The sequence below is a fragment of the Lampris incognitus genome, chromosome 20 (genome assembly GCF_029633865.1).
Source record: "Lampris incognitus isolate fLamInc1 chromosome 20, fLamInc1.hap2, whole genome shotgun sequence".
Taxonomy (NCBI): Eukaryota; Metazoa; Chordata; class Actinopteri; order Lampriformes; family Lampridae; genus Lampris; species Lampris incognitus.
This window is the reverse complement of record NC_079230.1, coordinates 430001-448833: the sequence shown is the minus strand read 5'-3', so window position 1 is coordinate 448833 and position 18833 is coordinate 430001. Positions and strand designations below refer to the sequence as shown.

Here is an 18833-nt window from a genome sequence, read left to right as displayed (position 1 = left end):
TGCGCCACCGTGCCGCCCTTTTATGATTTATAACTTTTATAAATCTTTTATGATTTATAACAGTGGTGCAGTGTTTAGTGAAGCTGCCTCACAGCAAGAAGGTCCTGGGTTCGAGCCACGGAGTAGTCCAACCTTGGGGGTCTTCCTGGGTCATCCCCTGTGTGGAGTTTGCATGTTCTCCCAGTGTCTGCGTGGGTTTCCTTCCACAGTCCAACGACATGTAGGTCAGTTGAAGTGGCCATACTAAACTGTCCCTACGTGTGTTGTTGTCCCACAACGACCAACCTAAGGACAATTGTCCCACAGTCCAAAGACATGTAGGTCAGGTGAATCGGCCATACTAAATTGTCCCTGTATTGTTTATAAGGGTGGGGACATCTGCAGTCACTGTATTGATTATAAGGGTTTGGGACACCTGCAGTCACTGTATTGATTATAAGGGTGGGGACACCTGCAGTCACTGTATTGATTATAAGGGTGGGACACCTGCACTCAGGTGAGACTGAAGAGGTCACTTCGATAATGATGATGATGAAACGTTTCTGTCAATAAACGTTGAGTCCTGATGAACTGAGTCAACTTTCTTTGATCGGAGAAATGTGTTAGAATTAACTTGAGGGCATCCGGGTAGCGTGGCGGTCTATTCCATTGCCTACCAGCACGGGGAATGCCGGTTCGAATCCCCGTGTTACCTCTGTCTTGTTCGGGCGTCCCTGTGGACACAATTGACCGCGTCTGCGGGTGGGAAGACGGATGTGGGTATATGTCCTGGTCGCTGCACTAGCGCCTCCTCTGGTCAGTCGGGGCGCCTGTTCAGGGGGAAGGGTAATTGCGGGGGAATAGCGTGATCCTCCCACGTGCTACGTCCCCCTGGCGAAACTCGTCAATATCAGATGAAAAGAAGCGGCTGGTGACTCCACATGTATGGCAGGAGGCATGTGGTAGTCTGCAGCGCTCCCCGGATCGGCAGAGGGGGTGGAGCAGTGACTGGGACGGCACAGAAGAGTGGGTTATTGACCAAATTCAGTTGGGAGAAAAAGGGTGAAAAAGTAAAAAAACAAACAAACAATAATAATGTAAGACTCATTCAGCAGGTTGCAGGTGAGTAGAGAGCCTGCTAGGTTTAAATCCAGTGCGGATGTGGAGTCAACTAGTTTAATTAATATGATCAGTCAGGTAATTGGTCTATAACAGTGAGACTGTCTCCCTACCCTACTGCATTGCTCCTAAGATCTCCTCTCCTAAATGTGTGAGTCACAATAATCTAGTAATTATTCCTACCACTGGTAGTGGTGAAATGTGCAAGAACAAAGTTCCTAATAATCTACAGAACCAAACAGCTAATGTTATCAAGAATGTGACCACATATCGTCCAAAGCGCTGGTTGCCAAAACTGTCAACACGGTGTCTAATTCCAATTTTCTTTCACCCTTGGTAGCGCTAAAGTTCTGCCTGCTACTGATCACTTCCACAAGATACTTAAATTTGGTTTCATAATTATCAGATCACTGTCTACCAAAGCCTTACTAATAAATGAAATTATTCTTGAACATAGTTTGGATGTGATTGGGTTATGTGAAACATGGCTGAAACCATTGCCCTGTGATGGTCTGATGGCCTGTCCAGGGTGTCTCCCCGCCTGCAGACCAATGACTGCTGGGATAGGCTCCAGCATCCCAGTGACTCTGTGCGAGGATAAACATGGCTGAAACTAAACGTTTTCCTTCCCTTAAATGAAGCTTCCCCACCCAACTATACTTATGCCCATGTAGCATGGGCAAATAAACAAGGTGGAGCTGTTGCTTTAATATATAAATCTTATATTAATATATCCATCCATCCGTTATCCAAACCGCTTATCCTGCTCAGGGTCACAGGCATGCTGGAGCTTATCCCAGCAGTCTTTGGGCGGCAGGCGGGGAGATCTTAAACAAATAAGTAATGTTAAATATATTGTTTTCTAGATTTTATTCCACATTTAGTGTTATTATTCATTGTTTGTGTTATTTGTTTGTTTGCATGCTACTGTGTTTTTTGTTCACAAGCTTCTCAAAATAAATTACCCCGAGCGGGATTAATGAAGTTGTGAATTGAAAATAGATTGTAAATCTATTTTCAATCTGACTTCTAGAGTTGAATCTAAATTCCATTCTTTTGAGGCTCTTGTTCTTGGTCCATCTCCCACAGCCATGAAGAGACTCGGCTCAGTCCAGATTGTGATACTCTACTGGCCTCCTGGCTGTTACTCGTTATTTCTTGAAGAATTTGTCTCAGGCCTTGTTACTCACTCTGATGAGATTCTAATTCTTGGTGATTTCAATATTCATCTGAATAAGGCTGCTGATCCTCTAAGTAAAGCCTTTCTGGCACTAGTTGATACTTTTGGGTTCACTCAGTTTGTTCAAGAGTCGACTCATTGCAGTGCTAACACCCTTGATTTGGTTTTATCTAAAGGAATAGCTGTTTCTGATCTGAATGTCTTACCAACCACATCTGCTGTGTCAGATCATTTTCTCATGTAATTTGAAGCATTAATGGCCTGTCCAGTTGATGTCAGCACATATGTAATTGCCACTCGCCATATCGGTCCCTCCACTATAGCTGCATTTGGCCAGCAGCTGCCTGAAGTCTTGGCTCCTTTCAGTGTGGTAACTGACTCTGTTGGAAATGTCACTAGTGACTTAAATGTGGCCCTCTCTAGTCTCCTCGATTCAGTTGCACCTCTCACTACCAGAGCTAGGTGACTAAAGAGGCCTACACCCTGGTTTAATGATGAGACACGTGCTCTTAAGTGGACCTAGAGGAGACTGGAACGTAAATGGCGAAAATCAAAATTGGAAGTTTTTTTACCTATCGTGGCACAAGTGTTTATTGAAATACAAGTGTGCTTTATCTGCTGCAAAAACCCCGTATCTCTCTCACTTGTAAATATTAATAAACATAACCCCAGACTTCTCTTTGACACTGTATCTAAACTTACTAAAAAGCAGCCATCTATTAGCCGCTCACCATTCACACCCAATGCGTTTCAAGACTTTTTCTGCAATAAAGTTAATGAGATCTTAAGCAAAATTAGTTCAGCTCCAACTACTCCTGCAGATCCTGTCTTACCTAATTCATATCTATACAATGAGTTACTGACAGTCCCAGTTATTACAGCTTTTGAGACTAGCTCTCTTAATACTTTGACTAAGTTTGCGTCAGCTTCTAAACCAACTGCTTGCCTACGTGTCCCTTTACCAGCAAAACTTTTTAAATACCTCTGGCCTTTTCTGGGACCTACAATGCTAGACATTGTTAATTTATCACTTACTATTGGCACTGTTCCCAGCAGTTTTAAGACAGCTGTGGTTAAACCTCTACTTAAAAAACCGCACCTTGATCCAGGGTCTCTTAATATCTATCGACCAGTCTCTAATTTTCCAAGTACTACAGTTGTGTATCAACAACTCTCGACCCATATATAAGAAAACTATCTATAGGAACCTTTTCAATCAGCTTTCAGGGCCTGTCACTCCACTGAAACTGCTCTGATCAGAGTGGTGAACGATCTTTTACTAACTATGGACTCTGATTCCACTTCTGTGCTTCTACTACTGGACCTCAGTGCAGCCTTTGACACCATTGATCACTGTACATTATTAGACAGATTAAATTGTAATTTTGGTGTCTCTGGCTTAGCTTTCTCTTGGCTTAAGTCCTACTTATCTGGAAGAACACATCATGTCTGCTATAGTAATATCATATCAAAATTCTCTGACGTTAAATATGGTGTACCTCAGGGCTTAGTTCTTGGCCCTCTACTTTTCTCTCTTTATATTTCACCTCTTGGCCAAATTATACCGATTATGGAATAGATTTCCATTGCTATGCTGATGATACTCAGCTGTATGTGCCTATAAGGGCTGATAATCAAACTCAAATGACTAACTTAGAGGCCTGCTTGGCTACTGTGAAAAACTCGATGTCACTTAATTTTCTGCTTTTAAATTTGGATAAAACCGAGATGCTGGTCATTGGCCCTGCTAGACACAGACATCCATTTGATCATGTAATGATAACATTCGACAACTCTTGTGATTTCACAAAGTCTGGCAGCCAAAAATCTTGGTTTTATTTTTGATCCCAGCCTTTCCTTTGATAAGCACATTAAAGAAATCACCAAGTCTGCCTTTATTCACTTACATAACATAGCTAAAATGTGGTCTTTTCTGTCCACGGCTGATGCAGAGACTCTAATACATACATTTGTTTCATCCAGACTTGATTATTATAATGTTCTGTTTTCGGGTCTGCTACATTCATTCATTCATTCATTCATTATCCAAACCGCTTGTCCTGCTGTCAGGGTCACGGGGATGCTGGAGTATTGGGCAGCAGGCAGGGAGACACCCTGGACAGGCCGCCAGACCATCACACAGGGCCGACATACACACACACGCACGCACGCACACACACACACACACACACACACACACACACACACACACACACACACACACACACACACACACTCATACCTAGGGACAATTTAGTATGGCCGATTCACCTGACCTACATGTCTTTGGACTGTGGGAGGAAACCGAAGCCCCCGGACGAAACCTACGCAGACATGGGGAGAACATGCAAACTCCACACAGAGGACGACCCCCAAGGTTGGACTACCCCCGGACTCGAACCCAGGACCTACTTGTTATGAGGCGACCATGCTAACCCTCCAATCCAGGCGGAACAATGCCGATTCCGTCCTGGCCGTGGAACAACGGACCAACTCTTTGCCCTTGCGGAAGTGCTGAGGGGGGCATGGGAGTTTGACCAGCCAGTCTGCAAGTGTTTTGTGGACTTGGAGAAGGCTTACTACCGTGTACCCCGGGGCACTCTGTGGGGGGTACTGCGGGAGTATGGGGTACCGGAGCAGTTGCTACAAGCTATCCGGTCCTTGTATAACCAAAGTGAGAGCTGTGTACGCATTCTTGGCACAAAGTCAAACACGTTTTCGGTGGGTGTTGGACTCCGCCAAGGTTGTCCCTTGTCTCCGATTCTGTTTGTGATATTAATGGGCAGGATCTCAAGGCACAGCCAAGGTGAGGAGTGTGTCCGTTTTGGGAATCTCAGAATTGCATATCTACTTTTTACAGATAATGAGGTTTTGTTGGCTTCATCAGAACGCGACCTCCAACGCGCACTGGGGCGGTTTGCAGCTGAGTGTGAAATGGCCGTGATGAGAGTCAGTACCTCCAAGTCTGAGGCCATGGTTCTCTACCGGAAAATGGTGGATTGCTCCCTCCGGGTTGGGGATGAGTTGTTGTCTCAAGTGAAGGAGTTAAAGTATCTCGGGGTCTTGTTTACAAGTGAGGGTAGGATGGAGTGGAAGATTGACAGTCGGATTGGTGCAGCATCAGCAACCCACCTGCAGCTCCGGTGGGTTGGTCTGGAAGCTAATCTGTCTAACAACCTCCTCGGACTGCCGCACTTGCTGGATAACTTTTGATAGCATCAAGTATGCGGTTAGCTGAAACTTCTGAGACAACTCCTTATCTCTGATACCCACGACCAGTCTATCATGGATGTGTTCGTCTCTTTTGTTGCCAAACTCAGAGTTCTCTGCTAGCTCATACAGAGCTCTTATGTATGCTTCTTCTCTCTCACCGGGTAGCTGGCTCCTGTGATAAAACCATGCTCTTTCATGTATTAGGTTCCGTGTTGCAACGAAGTAGTCATGAAATTTCTTCAAAACGGCAAAAGGGGTTGTAATCTCTCTCAGGAGGAGTGTAAATGAGCGAACAGATCTGGACTTCCACGTCCTCTTTGTTCAAGTTGGTGGCTGTCCTGATGCGCGAAAATCTTTGCTTCCACTCCGGCCATTCCCCCGGGCTGGCAAACTTGAACTCCTCCGGCAGATTAAACTTCAACATGTCGAGCCGTTACGATTACTCTCGTCACTTCTGACACCATGTGATGTCTGTCTGACATCTAACTGATAAAAAGAAATAACCCATCAAAAAGTCCAAACTCTCAGGAGCATTTAATAAACTGCTTGACATTATCAACACGAGCACAACTACAGACTCCCTGTTAATGTCACAAACATAAATCCTGCGACATCTGTACTGAGGCGTTCGCGGTACCACCACAGTAGGATAATTCATACATTACAGGCGCTCCGACCGACCAGAGGAAGCGCTAGTGCAGCGACCAGGACACAAACCCACATCTAGTGTCCCACCCACAGACACGGCCAGTTGTGTCCGTAGAGACGCCCGACCAAGCCGGAGGCACGTTTCTTTATATTCAGGGAAGGGAAATGCGGGATGTGTATGGTGCAACTAGAGTCCTGGATGTGGGCTGCGTAAAAGACTATGTTTTTGTGTGCAGGGCGAGTGTGGTGCGTGTGTGCAGGAATGTAAATGACTGGAGGGTGTTTGGGCGTGTGCGTGTTGGTGATGCGCAAGTCCAGGAGTAGGGGTTCGGCGGGAGGCAGCGTGGGAGCACAAGGGAGAGGTCCAAGGAACACAAGGGACGCGAGGAAGACGGAGCCCGAAAGCACCGGGGGTTCTGGGAGGACGGGAGAGAGAGACACGGAATTAGACTCAGGAATCACAACGCAGGAATTGCAGGAGAAAAACACAGCCAAAGTGTCTAGCGATCTACTCGGTAACTACCATACCAGATGGCACAATCTGGCACCGACTGCACGTCAGCGTCTTCTCTTATAGCTGGCTGCAGATTGGCTTCGGGTGCGCTGATCTCCGATCAGCTCCCTCACGCCTCTGGGCGCACGTGCTTCCGATGACCTCACGGTGTCACCATCCCACTTCTGACACCAATGTAGCAAATTCGGAGGGCAGTCCGGGACCGCCACAGCTGGGACGCGAACCCATGTCTCCCACACCGCAAGCGACAACGTTAACCAGTCGACTTAAGGGTCCGACCCGTTAGTCTACTTATCCATGCACGTTACTGTGGTGGACACGTATTGGGGACAGAATTCAACCCAGGAACTAAGGGTTAAGTCATGGTTGCCCTGGCAGGTTAACGCAGGGTTAAGTTATGGTTGTCCAGCCAGTTTTCTGATTATTCTTGCCACCTCCGCTCAGTCGAGCTGTGGTTTGGTTGTCTCTCTGATTTACCGTGGATTAAAGAAAGTTGCCTACACGGCTAAAGTGTGAACCTACGGTCTTCTCCGTTCCTTCGGCTCTACACTGGTGACCCCGACGTCGGTTTCCGGATAAGTTTTCTGAAACCACACACATTATGGCTACGAACGCCGTTGCAATTAAACTGCCGGAGTTTTGGGAGTCTTCCGCGGCTACATGGTTCGCGCAGGCTGAGGCACAGTTCGCGCTCAGAGACATAACAGCAGACGAGACCAGGTACTACTACGTAGTGGCAGCGCTGGGGTGCGCTACGGCTTCCAGGATAAGCGGTTTCATGACCAACCCACCGGCCGATGGTAAATACGCCGCACTTAAACATCTCCTCCTTGAAACTTTTGAACTGTCAACAACGGAGAGAGCACGTCGCCTCTTCGCAATTCAGGGCTTGGGAGATGGCAAACCATCGGAGCTAATGAGCAGGATGTTAAACCTACTGGGTCAAGAAAAGCCATGTTTCCTGTTTATGGAGCTGTTTCTGCGCAACATGCCGCCCCACGTCCAGACTGCGCTCGCTAACTCCACCATCACTGATCCCCGTGAGCTGGCAAAGGAGGCTGACCGATTCTTCGTCGCTACACAACGTTCCTCCCATGCCGGGGTGCTGGCTCCTACCTTCACTGGCCCCCCGCCGACATCGCGGGCGTGGCCCGACGGTGGCGCCACAGCATCAGACCGCTACAAGCCCTCTGGACTCTGTATGTACCACACACGATTTGGTGCGAAAGCTAAACGGTGCCGTTCCCCCTGCAACTACAGGCCGACGGGAAACGAGAGGGCCAACACTCAGTAGTGGCCATGAGTGTTGGCGATACGAGCAGGCTACTCTTCATCCTCGACACCATCTCCGGTCGGCGATTTCTTTGTGACACGGGCGCACAGAGAAGCGTGCTCCCTGCTACTGACGTCGACATCATGGGCGGGGAGCGGGGCCCCCAGTTGGCGACGGCTGATGGCAGCGCTCTCCACACCTACGGCGTGCGGTCTGTAGAACTGTGTTTTGGTGGACAACGTTTCACGTGGGAGTTCGTCATGGCCAATGTAACGCTTCCCCTCCTCGGAGCTGATTTTTTGTGCGCTTACGGTTTGCTAGTGGACATTCAGAACAGCCGTCTGGTCGATGCCTTAACCTTCTCCTCCTTCGCATGTACGCGGAGGGAAGCGGCCTATGCAGGTCTAGCCAACTCTCTCTCAGAGGCAGACAAGTTCAACCGCCCCCTCCTCGCTGAGTTCCCTGACCTCACCCAGCCTACCTTCTCTGCACCCACCGCTAAGCATGGGGTGGAGCATCACATTGCTACGAAGGGGCCCCCGGTCTATGCCAGAGCCAGGCGTCTCGACCCCGCCAAACTCGCCATTGCCAAGTCTGAGTTCGAGCACCTGGAACGCATGGGGATCATCCGCCGCTCTGACAGCCCATGGGCGTCCCCACTCCACATCGTCGCTAAGCCTGATGGAGGTTGGCGCCCATGCGGGGACTACCGCCGACTAAATGACACCACCACGCCGGACCGCTATCCTGTCCCGCATATCCAGGACTTTTCTGCAAACCTGTCTGGCAAATGCGTCTTCTCAAAAGTCGACCTGGTCCGTGGTTATCATCAAGTTCCCGTGCACCCCTCAGACATCCCCAAGACAGCGGTGACTACCCCATTCGGCCTATTTGAATTCCTACGAATGCCATTTGGACTCAAAAACGCGGCCCAGTCCTTTCAGCGGCTGATGGATTCAGTGCTCCGTGGCCTTCCTTTCATCTTCGTCTATTTGGACGACATACTCATCGCCAGCGCCTCCGAGGAAGAACACCTGTCCCATCTTCATGCCCTCTTCACACGCCTCAGCCAGCATGGGCTGATCGTCAACCCGGCGAAGTGCCGGTTCGGGCTGACAGTCATTGATTTCCTCGGGCACCGCATCACTGGGGACGGGGCAGTCCCCCTGCCCTCAAAGGTGGAAGCGGTGGCAGCCTTTCCGCGCCCCCAAACAGCTCGTGCGCTCAGGGAGTTCATCGGTATGGTGACATTCTACCACCGCTTCATTCCCCGAGCCGCCTTTATCATCCGGCCACTGTACGAGGCGCTGAAAGGCATGTCCCCCAACCAGGCGGTCGACTGGACAGCAGAGCGGGACCGTGCGTTCACCGAGACTAAAGCTGCGCTCTCCCAGGCTACCCTGCTAGCGCATCCTTCACCTACAGCGCCTATTTCCATAACCACGGATGCATCGGACTATGCTGTTGGTGCGGTTCACGAGCAGTAGGTGGGGGGGGCTTGGCAGCCTTTGGCCTTTTTCAGTCGCCAGCTTACACCCCGAGAGCGCAAGTATAGTACTTTTGACAGGGAACTCCTCGGTCTCTGGCTCGCCGTCCGGCATTTCCGTTTCCTGCTAGAGGGCCGCGAGTTTACTGCGTACGTGGACCACAAGCCCCTCACGTTTGCCATGTCCAAGACGGCCGAGCCATGGTCCGCTCGCCAGCAGCGACAACTCTCCTACATTTCGGAATTCACTACCGACATCCAGCACGTCGCTGGTAAGTCTAACCAGGTAGCTGACTGCCTGTCTAGGGCAGTGATTGGAGCGGTCCACCTAGGCCTTGACTATGCACAGATGGCTGCTGACCAGGCCACGGACACGAGCATCCTCCGTCTCCGGGCCTCCGACACGGGGCTCCGCCTGCAGGACGTTCCTTTCAGCGACACAGGTGTCACCCTCCTGTGTGACGTCTCCACAGGACAGCCCAGGCCCATCGTCCCGCACAGCTGGAGACGCCCCGTATTTGAAGCTGTGCACGGCCTCTCTCATCCAGGCGGTAAGCCATCCGTGCGCCTGACCTCTGCTAAGTTTGTGTGGGAGGGACTTAAGAGAGACGTGAAAGCGTGGGCCGACTCGTGTGTTGCCTGTCAGCGGGCTAAGATACACCGCCACATTAAGGCGCCCCTGGAACGCTTCGCAGTGCCGGAGAGACGATTTGACCATGTCCACGTCGACCTGGTTGGTCCCCTACCCCCCTCCCATGGGTTCACCTACCTCTTCACTGTGGTGGACAGGACTACGCGCTGGCCTGAAGCTGTTCCCCTGGCATCCACGACGTCTGCTGATGTGGCCCGGGCTTTTATTGGGTCGTGGGTCTCACGTTTCGGTACGCCTTCCGACCTTTCATCTGACCGCGGGCCACAGTTTACCTCAGAGCTATGGAATGCTGTGGGTGAGGCTCTGGGCGTCAAGCTTCATCGCACTACCGCCTACCACCCTCAGGCGAACGGCCTATGTGAGCGCTTCCACCGGTCCATGAAGGCTGCGCTTCAGGCTTCTCTCAAGGACTGCAACTGGGTCGACAAGCTCCCATGGGTCATGCTGGGCCTGCGGACCACCCCGAAGGAAGACCTACAAGCCTCCTCTGCGGAGCTGGTGTACGGCACGCCGCTGCGAGTCCCAGGCGATTTCATGCCCAACGCAACGCGTCCCTGGTCAGCTGTGGACCAACGAGCCTCCTTGCTGGACGGGGTCAGAGCTTTCACACCCGTCCCTACCGCCCAACACGGCGCTCCGGTGTCCCAGGTGCCCCCAGGTCTGCAGTCAGCGGACTACGTGTTCATCCGTCACGACGCACACCGCCCCCCTCTGCAACCCCCTTATGACGGCCCCTTCCGCGTCCTGGAACGGGGAACTAAGCACCTGGTGGTGGATTTTGGGGGCACGGCCGAGCATGTTTCAGTGGACCGAGTTAAACCCGCACACCTGGACTTGACGCAGCCGTTGGAGTTAGCCCAACCTCCTCGTCGCGGTCGTCCCCCGGCTCCGCCTCCTCCCCCCGTGGAGGCCCGAGCTGCCTCTTCTGCTCCTCAGGCCGACCTCCACAGGCCCGCGTCAATGCCTCCCAGAGACACTCCGGCCCCTGTTATCCGGAGCCGCCGCGGACGGCCTGTCGTCCCCCCGCGCCTGCCTGACTTCGATTACTAGGGCGAATTCTGGGGGGGCTCATGTGGTGGACACGTATTGGGGACAGAATTCAACCCAGGAACTAAGGGTTAAGTCATGGTTGCCCTGGCAGGTTAACGCAGGGTTAAGTTATGGTTGTCCAGCCAGTTTTCTGATTATTCTTGCCACCTCCGCTCAGTCGAGCTGTGGTTTGGTTGTCTCTCTGATTTACCGTGGATTAAAGAAAGTTGCCTACACGGCTAAAGTGTGAACCTACGGTCTTCTCCGTTCCTTCGGCTCTACATTACAATGTTTTGAGATTTCAATTTTCTCAAATTTCTAAATTTCTCGGTTTAATTTTAAGTTTTATACGCTTTCATCTGTGAGTAGGTACGCACGTTGTTTCTCGACGATGTTTTGCCACACGTTCTGCGTGCCATCTTGTTTGCAACGCAGCTTTTACATCACGCGATAAGGGGTCTATAGCCCACAGTGCTGAAGCTCTTTGTGTATTTTGTGTATTATGCCAATTTCAACATGTCTTCTGTGTGGGTTTTTTTTCTTTTCTACTACTCGTTTTCTGTTGTTTGTTGGGCATCATGAGACATAGGAGGGGAGAGGGGTTGTGAGGAGTGGTCTTGCAGTACGCACGCCGTCGGAGTGACTAGTGCATGTTCCATGCAAACCTTAGGTGTTACAAGAACCTGGCGGTTTGCCTGTTTGTATATAGTTCTGTTGTTAAACTCTCAATTTGTCTATGTTAAATGTACTGTATGGCCATTAGCTATCAAGAGACAGTCTCAGTTTAAGTCTTTTCTTTACTACTCATGTAAAGTGGGCTGTTTACATGTTATTTTGCTACACCTCTACACCACCATTTAAATGGCCAACTTAAATGCCTTGAGCTGGAACGTTTGAGGTCTGAACTCACCCATTAAATGCACTCGTTGCCGGGAATTTTTACACCGCAAACATGTTTCTGTAGCTTTGATTCAAGAGACACACCTGACAGCGAAGGACGTACAGCGGTTCCAAAACAAGCACTATTAAATTATCGCTCATTCATGTGCATCAGCTAGAGCTAGAGGTGTCCTGATTATAGTGGAAGGAAATTACAGCTTGTGGTTATGGATAAAGGTAATGACAATTGTTCTGCCCCAAATATATTTTTGCGCTGAAGAGACATTAAGTTGACTGTTCAAGTATGTTTTGTATTATTATATGCACAAATGACTGGAGAACTTTTATTTTGAAAGTAGAGCTTTTATTTTTGAAGCCTCACAGTAGAGGAAAAACAGAAAGTAGGAAGTAGCTGTTAGCTGTAAACTGTGAAAGGGCATGGTCGAATCTTCATGGTTTGTCAAGTGTAATCAAAAGCAATCTGCTGTAAGTTTAAAATATCCCTTACATGTTAGAGAATTGATATTAATGATTATTGTGTGTATTGTTTAAGTTTTTACGAAAATAATAGTTAATACGTTGTAACCTATGCAATACCATACTTACCTGCTACTTACCTAGTCCTAGTCATCTATTAATGTCATCTTCATGCTTAAGCTGTTGTATACTTACCCAAAAGTGCTGTTTGATGCTGGATGTGTTTCCATACTGTATGGAAATAGATGTTGTCTAGAAATGTCTAGTCTGGTCTTCGTAAAGGAAAATTGTCTACAATGTTAGTGTTAGGCTGTTCATATTTAGCCTACCTGTTGTTTACATAGCAGTCCTTTAAGTCTATTTTTGTATCTTTTTTAGTTTCACTCTAATTCAATGTGCCATCTTGATTTACCCGATGTTCGAAGTCAATAAAGGAGCAAGGGCGCTCATTCTCCTGGCTCTTGGAAAAGAGTTTGGCTGGCTGTTTATTTATGTTAACACTTTGGGAGTTTAACACATGAAGAGAACAGTACAACAATGATGGCAGATTTGTCTATGTGCTGCTCTCTATTAATTATACCAAACTTCTATTAGCGTGTATCTATGCACCTAATGTTTTTGATGAACACTTTTTTCCCTCCATCAGTGCAACTCTGTTACGTTACATTGTTTCTGGCGATTACAATACCACAGTCTCCCCAGAGCTCGACAGATCTACAGGTGCACTTAACGCAGCGCCTCCCTCATCCTTAGCTCCAAGAGCCTTCCTGCTTGACTTGAACTTAGTGGATCGCTGGTGCATTCGTTATGACAAAGTTAAATCCTATTCCTTTCATTCTGATCATCATGGCACCTCCTCCAGGATTAATTATATATTTGTCAAATTTCAGACAAAGTTATTGAGTTGGACCAATTGGTTGGTAAACAAGTAGTTTGTTGCCTTGCAGCTGCTGATTGGCTGGTAAAAAGGAAGTTTGTTGTTTCAGGGATGATGATTCGTCCAAAGGGAGACCAGCTGGACATCAGCTTCTCCATCTCCAACACAGAGAGCTGGGACTACTATGTCCAGAACCTTAATACATTCCTAACATGTAAGACGCACGTGCACACACACACACACACACACACACACACACACACACACACACACACACACACACACACACACACACACATACACACATACACGTTTGTACTTCTATTTTGTGAGGACCCCTCATTGACTACATTCATGGGTGCATCATTCATTTGTACACTGATTATGGGTATTCACCTGTTTCTCGTCATTGTTTTCATCAATATGAAGTGCTTTGGGTGTCTAGAAAAGTGCTATATAAATGTAATGATGATGATGAAGATGATTATTATTCCCTAGCCCTTAACCTAAATCATCAGAACTATATGCCTAACCTTAACCCTACGCTAACCTTAACCTAATTCCAACCCTAACCCTAAACCCAAGTCTTAACCCTAAACCCAAATCCTAATCCTAAACCTAAACCCAAGTCTTAACCCTAAACCCAAGTCCTAACCCTAAACCCAAGTCTTAACCCTAAACCCAAGTCTTAACCCTAAACCCAAGTCCTAACCCTAAACCCAAGTCTTAACCCTAAACCCAAGTCTTAACCCTAAACCCAAGTCCTAACCCTAAACCCAAGTCTTAACCCTAAACCCAAGTCCTAACCCTAAACCCAAGTCTTAACCCTAAACCTAAGTCTTAACCCTAAACCCAAGTCTTAACCCTAAACCTAAACCCAAGTCTTAACTCTAAACCCAAGTCTTAACCCTAAACCCAAGTCTTAACCCTAAACCCAAGTCTTAACCCTAAACCTAAACCCAAGTCTTAACTCTAAACCCAAGTCCTAACCCTAAACCCAAGTCTTAACCCTAAACCCAAATCCTAACCCTAAACCCAAGTCCTAACCCTAAACACAAATCCTAACCCTAAACCCAAGTGCTAACCTTAAACCCAAGTCTTAAACCTAAACCCAAGTCCTAACCCTAAAACAAACCCTGAAAGAAGTAAGGACAGGCCAAAAGGTCCTCACTTTGCATAAATGTCCCCACTCTGATGGTAGACACTCAAATTTTTCCTCATAAGGTTAGAAGTATGAATACACACACACACACACACACACACACACACACACACACACACACACACACACACACACACACATACTTAGAGCTGTAGTTCATCAGATTTACCAGGTCAGGTTTGGGTGAACAAAGCTGATTTACTGCATCAACCTGTTAGAAACTAAAAGAATCACATCTGTCTGTATTTCTGTTGTTCTCTCTCCCTACCCATGATGTATTGCTGTTGTTCTCTCTCCCTACCCATGATGTATTGCTGTTGTTCTCTCTCCCTACCCATGATGTCTTGCTGTTCTCTCTCTCTACCCATGATGTATTGCTGTTGTTCTCTCTCCCTACCCATGATGTATTGCTGTTGTTCTCTCTCCCTACCCATGATGTATTGCTGTTGTTCTCTCTCCCTACCCATGATGTATTGCTGCTGTTCTCTCTCTCTACCCATGATGTATTGCTGTTGGTCTCTCTCCCTACCCATGATGTATTGCTGTTGTTCTCTCTCCCTACCCATGATGTATTGCTGTTGTTCTCTCTCCCTACCCATGATGTCTTGCTGTTCTCTCTCCCTACCCATGATGTCTTGCTGTTCTCTCTCTCTACCCATGATGTATTGCTGTTGTTCTCTCTCCCTACCCATGATGTATTGCTGTTGTTCTCTCTCCCTACCCATGATGTATTGCTGTTGGTCTCTCTCCCTACCCATGATGTCTTGCTGTTCTCTCTCTCTACCCATGATGTATTGCTGTTGTTCTCTCTCCCTACCCATGATGTATTGCTGTTGTTCTCTCTCCCTACCCATGATGTATTGCTGTTGTTCTCTCTCTACCCATGATGTATTGCTGTTGTTCTCTCTCTCTACCCATGATGTATTGCTGTTGTTCTCTCTCCCTACCCATGATGTATTGTTGTTGGTCTCTCTCCCTACCCATGATGTATTGCTGTTGTTCTCTCTCCCTACCCATGATGTATTGCTGTTGTTCTCTCTCTACCCATGATGTATTGCTGTTGTTCTCTCTCTCTACCCATGATGTATTGCCGTTGTTCTCTCTCCCTACCCATGATGTATTGCTGTTGGTCTCTCTCCCTACCCATGATGTCTTGCTGTTGTTCTCTCTCTCTACCCATGATGTATTGCTGTTGTTCTCTCTCCCTACCCATGATGTATTGCTGTTGTTCTCTCTCCCTACCCATGATGTATTGCTGTTGTTCTCTCTCTCTACCCATGATGTATTGCTGTTGTTCTCTCTCCCTACCCATGATGTATTGCTGCTGTTCTCTCTCTCTACACGTGTGCATGATGTATTTCTGTCTATCTGCTTGACCACCTGCACAGCCTATAACAACAGCTATCAGGTTCAGACCAATGATAACTGCATTCCAGACCAGTACTTTATCCAAGAGGATAGTGGAGAGGTATCTATCTGTCTGTCTGTCTGTCTGTCTGTCTGTCTGTCTGTCTGTCTGTCTGTCTGTCTGTCTGTCTGTCTGTCTGTCTGTCTGCCTGCCTGTCTGCCTGCCTGCCTGCCTGCCTGTCTGCCTGCCTGCCTGTCTGTCTGTCTGTCTGTCTGTCTGTCTGTCTGTCTGTCTGTCTGTCTGTCTGTCTGTCTGTCTGTCTATCTATCTATCTTGTGTGTGTGTGTGTGTGTGTGTGTGTGTGTGTGTGTGTGTGTGTGTGTGTGTGTGTGTGTGTGTGTGTGTGTGTGTGTGTGTGTGTGTGTGTGTGTGTGTGTCATTGTGTTTTTAGGTGAGGAACAATCCAAAGCGTTCCTGTCAGTTTAATCGCACCACGCTGGAAGACTGTTCTGGGATGATTGACCGTTTCTATGGTTACAACGTTGGGCAGCCCTGTGTGCTGATCAAACTCAATCGGGTAAATATGACCCTTACCTTTTGATCCGTTCTGGTTGTCAGGACTGAGGAGGGTTTCAGTTCATCCTCTTGATTGACTATAAACAATTAGAGATCATGTAGAAAAAGACTGAACATTACCCTGGACGTCTGGTCCTGCTTGAAGTAAACTAGTGTGAACATTTCTGCAGCATCAGATCCTATATGAACATATCAGCAACATATCAAGCCTGTATGAACATATCAGCAACATATCAAACCTGTAAGAACATGTCAGCAACATATCAGACATGTAAGAACATATCAACAACATGCAAAACCTATTATAACATATCAGCAACATGTCAAACCTGTATGAACATATCAGCATCATATCAAACCTGTAAGAACATGTCAGCACCATATCAAACCTGTAAGAACATATCAGCACCATATCAAACCTATATGAACATATCAGCAACATATAAAACCTGTAAGAACATGTCAGCAACATATCAAACCTGTAGGAACATGTCAGCAACATATCAAACCTGTAGGAACATATCAGCAACATATCCAACCTGTAAGACCATATTAGCACCAGATCAAACATGTAAGAACATGTCAAACCTGTATGAACACATCAGCAACATATCAAACCTGTAAGACCATGTCAGCAACATATCAAACCTGTAGGAACATATCAGCAACATATCCAACCTGTAAGACCATATTAGCACCAGATCAAACATGTAAGAACATGTCAAACCTGTATGAACACATCAGCAACATATCAAACCTGTAAGACCATGTCACCAACATATCAAAACTGTATGAACATATCAGCAACATATCAAACCTTTAAGAACATTTCAAACCTGTAAGAGCATATCAGCAACATATCAAACCTGCATGAACATATCAGCACCATATCAAACCTGTATGAACATGTCAACAACATATCAAACCTGTAAGAACATGTCTGCAACATATCAAACCTGTAAGAACATATCTGCAACATATCAAACCTGCAGAAACATATCAGCAACATATCAAACCTGTATGAACATATCAGCAACATATCAAACCTGTATAAACATTACAGCAACACATCAAACCTGTAAGAACATGTCAGCAACATATCAAACCTGTAAGAACATATCTGCAACATATCAAACCTGCAGAAACATATCAGCAACATATCAAACCTGTATGAACATATCAGCAACATATCAAACCTGTATAAACATTACAGCAACACATCAAACCTGTAAGAACATGTCTGCAACATATCAAACCTGTAAGAACATATCTGCAACATATCAAACCTGCAGAAACATATCAGCAACATATCAAACCTGTATGAACATATCAGCAGCATATCAAACCTGTATAAACATTACAGCAACACATCAAACCTGTAAGAACATGTCAGCAACATATCAAACCTGTATGAACATATCAGCAACATATCAAACCTGCAGAAACATATCAGCAACATATCAAACCTGTAAGAACATGTCAGCAACATATCAAACCTGTATGAACACGTCAAACCTGTATGAACACATCAGCAACATATCAAACCTGTAAGACCATGTCAGCAACATATCAAAACTGTATGAACATATCAGCAACATATCAAACCTTTAAGAACATTTCAAACCTGTAAGAGCATATCAGCAACATATCGAACCTGTAAGAACATATCTGCAACATATCAAACCTGTAAGCACATATCTGCAACATATCAAACCTGTAAGAAAATGTCAGCAACATATGAAACCTGTAAGAACATATCTGCAACATATCAAACCTGTAAGCACATATCTGCAACATATCAAACCTGTAAGAAAATGTCAGCAACATATCAAACCTGTAAGAACATATCTGCAACATATCAAACCTGTAAGAAAATGTCAGCAACATATCAAACCTGTAAGAACATATCTGCAACATATCAAACCTGTAAGCACATATCTGCAACATATCAAACCTGTAAGAAAATGTCAGCAACATATGAAACCTGTACGAACATATCAGCAACATATCAAACCTGTATGAACATATCAGCAACATATCAAACCTGTATGAACATATCAGCAACATATCAAACCTGTACAAACATATCAGCAACATATCAAACCTGTATGAACATATCAGCACCATATCAAACCTGTATGAACATATCAGCAACATATCAAACCTGTACAAACATATCAGCAACATATCAAACCTGTATGAACATATCAGCACCATATCAAACCTGTATGAACATATCAGCAACATATCAAACCTGTACAAACATATCAGCAACATATCAAACCTATAAGAACATATCAGCAACATATCAAACCTATATGATCAAGTCGACATGGTTACAAAGGGAAGACATATGGAGTTCGGTTAACTTGATCTCTTGAACTGGTTCTGTATTGATAATTATCCCTTTCTAGTTTTTAC

The 18833-nt window shown here is 46.6% G+C and overlaps 1 protein-coding gene across 1 annotated transcript in view; it reads left to right on the top strand.

Moving 5' to 3' along the window:
* atp1b2a (ATPase Na+/K+ transporting subunit beta 2a) overlaps positions 1 to 18833 on the top strand; it is a 131322-nt gene that overhangs the window by 50192 nt on the left and 62297 nt on the right. The window contains exons 3-5 of the mRNA XM_056300639.1: positions 13436 to 13540; positions 15877 to 15956; positions 16288 to 16413. Coding sequence (XP_056156614.1) covers positions 13436 to 13540; positions 15877 to 15956; positions 16288 to 16413 — 311 coding nt within the window. The remainder of the gene's footprint in view (positions 1 to 13435; positions 13541 to 15876; positions 15957 to 16287; positions 16414 to 18833) is intronic.